The sequence below is a fragment of the Glycine max genome, chromosome 20, assembly GCF_000004515.6.
Source record: "Glycine max cultivar Williams 82 chromosome 20, Glycine_max_v4.0, whole genome shotgun sequence".
NCBI lineage: Eukaryota > Viridiplantae > Streptophyta > Magnoliopsida > Fabales > Fabaceae > Glycine > Glycine max.
The window spans coordinates 29,844,642-29,855,533 of NC_038256.2; the positions used below are offsets into that span (position 1 = coordinate 29,844,642).

At 36.1% G+C, this 10,892-nt stretch overlaps 1 protein-coding gene across 1 annotated transcript; it reads right to left on the reverse strand.

Annotated features, from left to right (window-relative positions):
• Positions 1 to 1,096: 1,096 nt before the first annotated feature.
• Positions 1,097 to 1,531, reverse strand: LOC102669869 (magnesium-chelatase subunit ChlH, chloroplastic-like). Its single transcript, XM_006606767.1, has one exon. The coding sequence runs from the start codon at positions 1,529 to 1,531 to the stop codon at positions 1,097 to 1,099; it is 435 nt and encodes a 144-aa protein (XP_006606830.1).
• Between the last annotated feature and the right edge of the window lie 9,361 nt (positions 1,532 to 10,892).

Here is a 10,892-nt window from a genome sequence, read left to right on the forward strand (position 1 = left end):
ATAGATGTGCAACAACTTAGCTTCTATAGTTCTATTATGCTCATAGTGTTCAATCTGCTGGCCTAGCAAGAGATTGCCAGCTAGTGCAGTGATGAAGAATTTGTTTCTAACATCGACCATCGCACCACCCATAGATTTGAACTCAGAGCATTCCATTTCACTTTCATTGTTGTTTTCTGTTTCTTCTCTATTTCTATGTTGTTTTGCTACATAGCATATGCTCTTTCTTATTGTTAAAGTTCATTTAAAATTTTTGTTTGAGTAAGATTGGAGCCAATAAAGCAAATAAACAATAAACTATTTATTAGACTTTGGAAACCACTAAAACTGTATGTCTAGCTGATACTTTTTTTTGTTAGCCAAAATTTACTTTATTTGTTATCATTATACATGAGATGAGATAATAAGCATGGTGGACCTAACACATGAGATGAGATGCTTTTGGGTAACTAGGAAAGGATGACAGCTATAGGGATTTCTATAATAGGTGCAGGACATTTGTAATCCTTGTATTGGGTTCAGCTGGTCCCTAATATGAACTGTTAGGCTAGCATTTGGAACCAGCTATGTACCCAATGTAATTATGTATCTAATATGAACTGTGGAACCAGCTGGACCCTAATATGAACTGTTTATCAAATGTGAATTGAATTCCTGATATTTTGTTAGTGTGTTGTTGGTTCTAGGATTTGACATGTTTTGTGAATAGTTTTCTGAGAAGTAATGTTGCAGTATTTTAAAACTAAGTGTTAACATTGCAATATTTTAAACTGCTATAATTATTAAAATTAAGTCCTATAGTCCTATATTTTAAACTTCCTTCTTGATAGAGATAGAACTGATTGATAGCAGTTATTGAAAATGTTAGGGTCTAAAAACAAGTTGTTGGCTTAACAACCCCTTGATATTGATAGCACTGATTGAAAAGGTTAAGTAATAAGTAGTTACAAATTATAGAAATATAACATCAACTTTCACCTTAAAATTTTAAATATACCAAGAATTAGTGGGCATACAACGAAGATATGAAAGACCACATAGAATATTGCTGCTTCATATAGAAATGGATGATGAGCTGGAAAAAAGGGTTGTTTGACTATCGAAGCTGTGACATGCTGAAGGAACCCAACTTGTTGAGTCTCATCACTTCAGCCATTGATGGAAACACTAAAACTGCATCAAGCCTTTCCCTTTCTTTCTCCACTGTAGCCTTTATCTTGAGGGCAAGCTCCTCCACAAAAATCAAGGACCCAATGAAGATGTTGGCATCCTCCAAGTCCTTGCAGAAGGTCTTATATGTCACCACGTCCCAAAGCTCCTCAACCAAGTAACCAAGAACCTCATAGGAAGCATGCTTCCTTTTGCTGTTGAGAGTTATCACTGCAGCAATGAGGGATGATTGGTACTGAGCCTGAAGGTCCTCATACACAATTTTAACTGTTCGCAAGTTGTGGTCATTCTCTAGAACAATTCTATGAACTTCTGGGGTGGTTTGGGTGAATAGGCCATTGCCAATGGCAACACATTTCATTCTCAGAGAGGATTGTAATTGGCCTTCTTGGGAAGGAAAGAGTGGAGAAAAAGATGCTTCTGGGCAAGAGAATGAAGTTGGTCAGGTTTAGAACTTGGTAGTGTAAATTGTGAAGATACTAAAGAAGCCATTAGTGGTATACTTCAAACACGGTTTGGAGATAAACACTGAGTTAATGTTACATAGTCCATTCATCAAAATCCAAGATTGGCAGTGTGGTGGTGGTATTTTATTGTTACTATTTTACTAGCATACAAAATCACAAGATTAAAATCCCTTGCTAGGTCATCTGTGACCAAATTTGATTAATAGATGTTTGAATTGCTTCTCCTTCAATTGGATTTTGTGGCATGTTATTATTTACACAACTTGAATTGAATTGCTTCTCCTTGTTTTTTCCTCAACTCCTCAGCCTCTCTCAATGCATTTTCATGCTGCATCTGCAATTCATCTCGTTCATTCTTGTAGCTTTGTAACAAACCCACAGGAGATAATATCTTCTGCTCCAACTCCTTTACCATAAGTTTAGATGATGCAATTTGACTCTCTAGTCATTCATTCTGATCAAGAGCAAGGACGAGTTGTTCCTTAACCTTGTCTCTGAAGCTCTTCATATTCTCAAGTTCTTCCTTTTCTTTCCTAATATTTTCCTTTGGTATTTTTGTCAGGTTCAACTCCTCTATATATAAAGTTTAAGAAGGTTTAACCTGTCAATTAGGCAGTTCGAACATTGAAAAGGATTAGAAGCGGTATCAAGCTACAATATCAGCCTATTACTAGATAATACAACCTAAAATGATTCCTATTGTTACTTGTTAGAACCCAGATTAGAAAATTAAGTTTAAATGTTATTCTGCAATTCACGAATTGCTGCTAATCGTTATATCTATATTCATTGAGAACCCATATCAATACGAGAGCAATATGGTATTTAAATATTTATGAACCCAGCTGTTATATCAAAGCAAAAACAAATAACATACAACCAGCATCTCCCCTAATTGTGTGCTAATGCATTTAAATAGTGCCTAATCCTGTTGAAAGCACTGTCTAATCTTGTTCATATTTCATCGATAAATACTGCCTTTGTCGGTCCTACCAGTATCTCCCCTACATACAGTTACAATTAAAGCAGATTTTATAAGTAATAGATAATTAGAAATGCTTATTTACAAATCATTAGTTGAAAAGTTTGTTGGTTGTTGATATTTCATCCATAAATAATGCCTTTCTTGGTTGTTACTCGCTTCTTGCTATTACTGCTTATTGTCTATTAATTGAAACCTGAAAGCTACATAGATACATAGATGCAGTTCAAACCTGAAAGCTACCAAGATGCATAGATGCACTTCAACAAGTTTAGCTTTATATGCTTAGAAATACAGGCATTCATGAATTATAAAATTAACTATTGTTGCTTATTGTCTATTAATTGAAACCTGAAAGCTATGTAGATACATAGAGTTATTGGCAAGTTCTGTTCTTTCTTGTTCAGCTGAGATTCCCATTGACTTAGTGGTTGTATTCACAAGAGGACAAGGCAAAGTTAGAAAAATACTTAATTAAGAAAAATTCTGATTGTATCTTAATTGTTTTTTATTGTTGAGTTTATTAGCTCTGATAGAGGTATGTTGTTTTGTCTTTGTCATGACAAGTTGTATTATGTGTTTGTACTGCAGTATTGTAACCCACTGTTGTTCAGTACAATCCAGCATCAGCACAGGACTAGCCACAGCCAGTCTCTGCTTGAAAAGCACAGGTAAGCCTTGTACACTTCAGTCTTTTCTTGCATTGGCTATGTAGCAATTTAATTTGAACTGGTAGACTGCTACACATGTTGTTAGTTAGAGGGAATCATTATTTATGCCAGTAGAGAATTGTGTAGTTTGTATGCATTGCAGTTGGCTAATTGTAGGGATCTGCACTCAGAAACAATACACCGAAGCACAAACATATTAAGATACAAACTCACTGATGACAATTGACAACCTGTCTCATAAAAAAAAAACGATCTCTCTTTATCTCACGCACAAACAAAAACATACTCAAACATACACACACACAACTCACTCAGTCACACACCACCACCAAATTTTATTTTCTTCCTCTGCATGTGATCATGGAGGGAGGCGAGGATGTCCACCAAATTTTATGCTACACTTTTCCTACTTATAGAGCGTACAAATACAAATTTAACAAACTCACTAGTCACTATTATTCCAGAACTAAAACATCACCCCAGAGTTCACAGTCATGGTGAACCAAAACTATTGGTAAGGAAATCTGCACTCCAACAGGTAATGATACACACACACACACACATACTCATCACACATAAAGACACACACACACGCACCCTTATGATACACACACACACATACACCCTTATGATACACACACACACTTTCATCAAACACAAAGACACACACACACACACACACACATCCTTATCACACACAAAGACACACACACACCCTCATGATACATACACACACATACCCAACTACAATAATAAAGCATAAGCACCCTCCAAACCCAGAATTTGAAATTAGTTACATAAAGAACTGCTGATGTTGATATTTGTCTGTAATTGAAATTTAGATTGTGTAATCGAAATTAAATAACGGAATGCTTCTATGTTATGTTAATCTTCGTGATAATCCTTTTTCTCCTTTAATCTTCTCTTTTTCTCACTAATTACCTATGTTAATTGCTTTCTATATTACCATAATCTTGTAGATACTGAGGTTTGTTTGTTGGACTTCCTTGACGTAATCTTGCAGATACTCAGGTTTGTTTGCTACACTTTTTGGTCTGTGATTCATATGTATGCTTTGTATGCTTTGTTTGCTAAAGTAGTGAATATTGACTGACTCAAAGGAATATTTTTCTTATTCATAAAGTTATATGATATAAAAGTCACTTTAATATTATATTAAGAGGGCATGCCTTGAGGGAAAAATAGTTTAAAATATTGATTTTGATTCTTGAATAGCTAGTTGTAATACTAAGTCATTCAACATCTGCCTGTGACTAGGAGTATTTGCCTTTGTTAATATCTTGAGGAGGTAGTGATTTGAAGCTCACTAACTTCAATAAGTTACACAAATCCTTGTAATTGGAAGCTTAAAATTAAAACCATCCCCTGCAATGCAATTTTGCAGTGCTAGTCCTTAGATATTTGGATTTGGGTCTAGTTCAACCCGAAAAGGTAAATCAAAATGTAAAAATTGTCTTTTACTTTTAAACTTTATTTTGGTCATATCATTAATCTGAACGCAGCTATTGGTTCCCTTTGGGACTGACCTTAGTCTGATGTTGGAACCATGTGACTTGAGTCCATAATTTAAAGTCATGTTTCTAACACAGATCCAAACATGTTGGTAAAAGCAAAAATCATGTTAAACCCATCCTAAACTCAAGTCATGCCTTCCAAACTGCTCATAATTTTCTGCTGCATAACAAAAAGTATTGCAGTCTAAACTAAAAATTTCAACCAACCAAATATCTAGAAAGTCCAACATGAAGAAAATTTCAAGTCATGGTTCCATTTATGAATTTGGACATTATCATTGGATACCACTTCAATTGCAGGCACAACTAAATTCTGATATTTTTCTAATAGTAGTCACATGGGGACTTTCCTTTGTTGAAAATAGCCATTGGTTTCTTCTAAACCAGATGGTCCACAGAAGTTCATAGATACGAGCCACGCCAATCTGTAAACACCTGTCAAACTAGACCGCAAAGTCCATATCTTACAAAACATCCATTCTTCCTTCTAACGAAGATGCAAACCATGCCATGTTCGATTCTTCACATAATAATAAAGCATGTACCTCAGTTTCAGGTTCTTGGCTATAATCATTTCCCAAATCTCACAAATAACCGTGCATCACAGAAAAGTTACCATCACTAATCAACTTCCAATGAGACAATTCTTCGTGAGCTTCGGATAAAGTTAAAAAAAATAACTTTGTTAAGAATGTGTGAGCTACGAAAACCATTTATAATCTCGTTGCTTGATCTTTGCTTCAGCTTCCATGGAGATTGTGGTCTCTTTGAAATCCGTTGTTGCAGATCTGACAAATGAACCTATTAGTTGGCAAGAGAGTTTTTGGAGACCACCTTCTCACTACCAGTGGGAGTGATTTCTCTTTTACTACCCATGCTAGAATCCCATACTTCTAATGTGGGACTAGTCTCATACCCTGTTGGATTCTAACATTGGATCTTGGTTAGCATCTTTCGTTTGCTTGTATTATTATAACTTTATAACGATATTTACATCTTGGTTAGCATCTTGCTTTTGCTTGTATTATTATGACTAGTGTCACAACTGTTGATGTCGATATTTGTATGTTGTTGTACGTCATCAATGTAATTTGCTATATAAACAACTATTGTTCATGCTGAGTGAACCTTAGATTCCCGTTTGAGACTGAATGCAATGATTCTTGCGAACAGTTTGCAATAGTCATTGTATTTAGTCTTGAATTGTCTGTTTGGACAGTTTGGGGAGACTGGTATTTTTATGTTAGATTCATTCGTTAAGGTTATTATTATTTTGATTAGTTTGATGAAATTTCAGTTTAATGCATTTCAAGTTGTTCTCTGAGTGCATACTTGATTATCGGGAAATTAATTTGACCGATGTCATGTCGTGTACTTGGAGATCAATGCGAAATGCTGCCGAAATTTAGTCAAAATTTTCAAAATAATGCTATCCCTGATGTTTGAAGCTAACATAAAAGATAGTCTTCCTAAATGGGATAGGGCCACACCTATAAATAAAAAAGTGAGATTTTCATGCATGGAATTGCTTAGATGGATCAAAGTTGGATGAATCAAAGTCGCATGAGCCCAGAATATGAGGATGGCGTCGAGCAGTTCTTGCAATTTGCTTTAGAAAGAGGTCGACCGAATGAAGAAGGAAAATATTATTGTCCTTGCATCAATTGTTTGAATGGAAGACGATAACTACTGGATGACATACGGGAGCATCTATTGTGTGATGGGATTAAGAAGAATTACACGACGTGGATATGGCATGGTGAAGTGACAGACATGCAGAGTGGGTCCCAATTTGAACCTTTTGATGTAGAAATGGGAGATCGCTTGGAGGACATGATTCATGACCTTGGACAAGAGTCTTTTCAGCAAGCACACGCCCCTGTGTATGAAGGATTGCAAAGTGATTCAAAGAAGCCTTTGTATACGGGGTGCAAGAATTCCTTAACCCTGTTGTCTGAGGTGTTAAGTCTGGTCAATGTGAAGGCCAGGTATGGGTGGAGTGACAAAAGTTTCACCTCACTACTTGAGGTTGTGCACAATCTGCTTCCAGAGGACAACACGTTGCCTAAAACTTACTATAAGGCTAAAAAAATATTGTGTCCGATGGGTATGGAGTATCAGAAGATTCATGCTTGCCCCAATGATTGTATACTGTACAGGCATGAATTCCAAGAAATGTCTAAATGCCCTATTTGTGGGACTTCACGGTACAAAGTGAAGGATGAAGACAAAAGCAGTTCTGATGAAAACTCCAATAAGGGCCCTCCAGCGAAGGTTTTGTGGTATCTTCCAATCATTCCAAGGTTTAAGCATCTTTTTGCTAACGAGAATGACGCAAAATACCTTACATGGCATGCAAATGGAAGGATTTCTGATGGAATAGTCCGCCATCCGGCTAATTGCTCGCACTGGAAGAAGATTGATGGTTTGTATCCGAATTTCGGGAAAGAGCCACGAAATCTTAGACTTGGACTAGCCAGTGATGGAATGAATCCATATGGCACCTTAAGCACTCAACACTGTTCATGGCCAGTTCTGCTAGTAATTTACAATTTGCCTCCTTGGTTGTGCATGAAGCGAAAATACATGATGATGTCTATGATGATATCAGGCCCAAGACAGCCAGGAAATGACATTGATGTTTATCTAAGTCTATTGGTTGAAGACCTGAGAAAGTTGTGGGGCGAGGGGGTTGTAGTGTTTGATGCGTTTCGCAAGGAGATGTTTGAAATGCATGCAATGCTTTTTTGTACCATTAATGACTTTCCAGCATATGAGAATCTTAGCGGTTACAGTGTTAAGGGTCATCATGCATGCCCTATCTGTGAAGAAAACACAAGCTACATACAACTAAAACATAGAAGAAAAATAGTCTACAGTAGGCATCGCCGTTTTCTAACACCCAATCATCCTTACAGACGATTGAAAAAAACTTTTAATGGAAGTCAAAAGCATGATATTGCGCCGATACCTTTGACTGGTGAGCAACTATATCAGCGGGTTCAACACCTGAATACTGTACTTGGAAATACCCAAAAGAAGGATAACAGTAAGACTTGCATATGGAAGAAGAGGTCCATTTTCTTTGATCTTCCGTACTGGTTTGATCTAGACGTTAGACATTGTATTGATGTTATGCATGTGGAGAAAAATGTTTGAGACAGTGTGATTGGGACGCTCCTTAACATTCAAGGCAAGACGAAGGATGGCTTGAATACCCGTCAAGATCTAGCTGATATGGGGATACGATCACAGTTGCATCCAAGGTCTGATGGGAAGAAAATTTACTTGCCCCCAGCTTGCCATACTTTGTCCAAAAATGAGAAGATAAGTTTTTGTCAGTGTCTTCGTCGGGTGAAGGTTCCACAAGGATACTCTTCAAATATTAAGAGCCTTATGCAGTTGAAGGAGCTTAAGCTTGTAGGGTTAAAGTCTCACGATTGTCACGTGCTCATGCAACAATTGTTAGTCGTGGCTATACGAGACATCTTGCCAAACAAAGTCAAGTTAGCCATAACTCACCTGTGCTTTTTCTTCCATGCTATATGTAGCAAAGTCATTGATCCTGTCAAGTTTGATGAGTTGGAAAATGAGGCCGCAATTATATTGTGTCAGTTGGAGATGTATTTCCCCCCTGCTTTCTATGACATCATGATTCACTTGATTGTGCATCTGGTCAGAGAAATCAAATGTTGTGGTCCTGTTTATCTATTGTGGATGTACCCGGTTAAGCGATACATGAAGATCTTAAAAGGGTATACAAAGAATCTATATCATCCAGAAGCATCTATTGTTGAGAGGTACATCGCAGAAGAAGCCATTGAATTTTGTTCATAATACATTCAGAAGGCTAAACCTGTTGGCCTTCTTGAGTCTCGGCATGATGACAAAGTGAGTGGTAAGGGTTCAAGAGGACTGCATGTCATCACTCCAAGTGTAGAAGATTTGTTACAAGCTCACTTGTATCTCTTGAACAACAGTAATGAAGTTTTGCCATACATACTTAAGCATGAAGCTTTAGTCAAACAGAATAATCCCAAAATGTCAAAGAATTGGGTGTTGAAAAAGCATAACAAGACTTTCTGTGATTGGTTTATAGATACAATCTTTGCAGATGAGAATGCTTCAGAAACATTAAGAAAGCTAGCAGATGGGCCTAAAAGAAATGTTATAACTTGGCAAGGATACGACATAAACAAGTATTCATTTTACATAAAAGCATAAGATGACAAAAGTACAATGCAGAACAACGAGGTCACCCTAAGGGGTGAATCTCAACACTTCGCAAGTGTGAATGACGCCAATCCTTGTGTTGCTTCCATCCCTTACTTTGGGTTCATTGATGAAATTTGGGAGCTTAACTATGTCAAATTTACTATATGTGTTTTCAAATGTAAATGGGTTGACAGCAACATTGGTGTGCACACCGATGATATAAGATTCACGTTGGTAGACCTAAAGAAACTTGGTTACCACAATGACCCTTTCATCATGGCAGAACAAGCTAGACAAGTATTTTACGTGCAAGACCCTTGTGATGAAAGGTGGTGCGTGGTTCTCCAGGGCAAAACAATTGGTGTCAATGTAGAAGATGATGATTCATACATGGACACCTATGTTAGTCCTTTGACCACACAAATCACTCCTAACATTGTCAGAGAAGAAGAAGCTAACGACGTTCATGCTAATCGTAATGATCATGATGAAGGAGAATTAATTAACATTGTCTAATGTAATTTTCTATTTATATATTTGATTTTGCTAGATTCATTTACATAACTCATACACATAATTCAAATTCATTAATATTTAATGGACATTTAATATCAGTCCATAAAATGAAGCAAATCAATACTACATTTCTATTTAGAATAAAACATTGAAACTAAATAGAGTGTAGACAAACCAATCATATGTGATTGGTTATTATATGATTGGTTTGTGTGATTGGTTTACTAATTGCATTATTGAAAACATGCATATATTGGATGAAAGCTTTGAAAATGGATCTTATGGCAGTTCATCTTAAATTGTTGCAGGTACTCTTCCATCTTCAGATACTATTCCTTCTTCCTAGCAGCTAGTGCCTCAATCATCTTCTTGTTAGCTCCAGACATTGACCTTGATGTCCATACTGCTTTTGCAATCAGGTTACTCAACACAAATCTTATTGACATATTGTTCTTTGATTTTCCATAGATTAAATGTGTAACCATAGATTACATTCTTATCCAAGCTTTGGTTTTTAGTTTTTGGTCGAAGCAAGCTAATTGAAATTGCTTAAAATAGACTCAAAGATGCAGTACCTTCAATAATTTAACACAAATTAAATGCATCTCTAAATAAGCTACAGGATGCAAAGAAGGAAAATGCAGATATGAGAATCAAACATGCATCTCTAATGTATATTTTTATATACTATATTTTATAGTTTTAGAAGTTCATTGCATGAAAAATGGAGTTTGACATTTGATTGACGTAGAAAATTTCATACTTATCATTCAATGTTGTGTCAGAACTAAACATTGGGCACTACATTGTATTAAGTCTAGTATCTGATGTTTCCTCACAATGCCAGTTGTGGAAGTGACAAATGGCATCTATTCTATGAAAGGCTTGGCACTCTAGAATAGATTCCATTTCTATTAAGAGTCCTAGTGTCTAATTCTTGACGCATTTTGTATGGTGTACTATATGATGATGTTATTAGACATACCAAAGTAGGAAGAATCTATAATATCAAGCTTTTTTTTCCTGATAAAAATGCAAACAATTTAACATTTTCTTATGTAAACAAAGTTATTCTTCCTCAATAAAACGTAAAACATTGCTGGTGGTAGCGAAATTTTATAAAATGAAGTCGCAAGTCAAAATTAAACACCCATTAATCTGCACATTAGTTTCACCAGCTTACCAAAATTTACTTCTCAAAATTTCTCATAAAAGTAACGTGGTTTTCTTATGTTCCAGTCTATTACCAGCAAGTTCAAGCACCCACAGTGTGAGAGACACATGAATAATCACCAAAAATTATGTTGATGCTGAAAGAAAACTTGTAACACGTTAA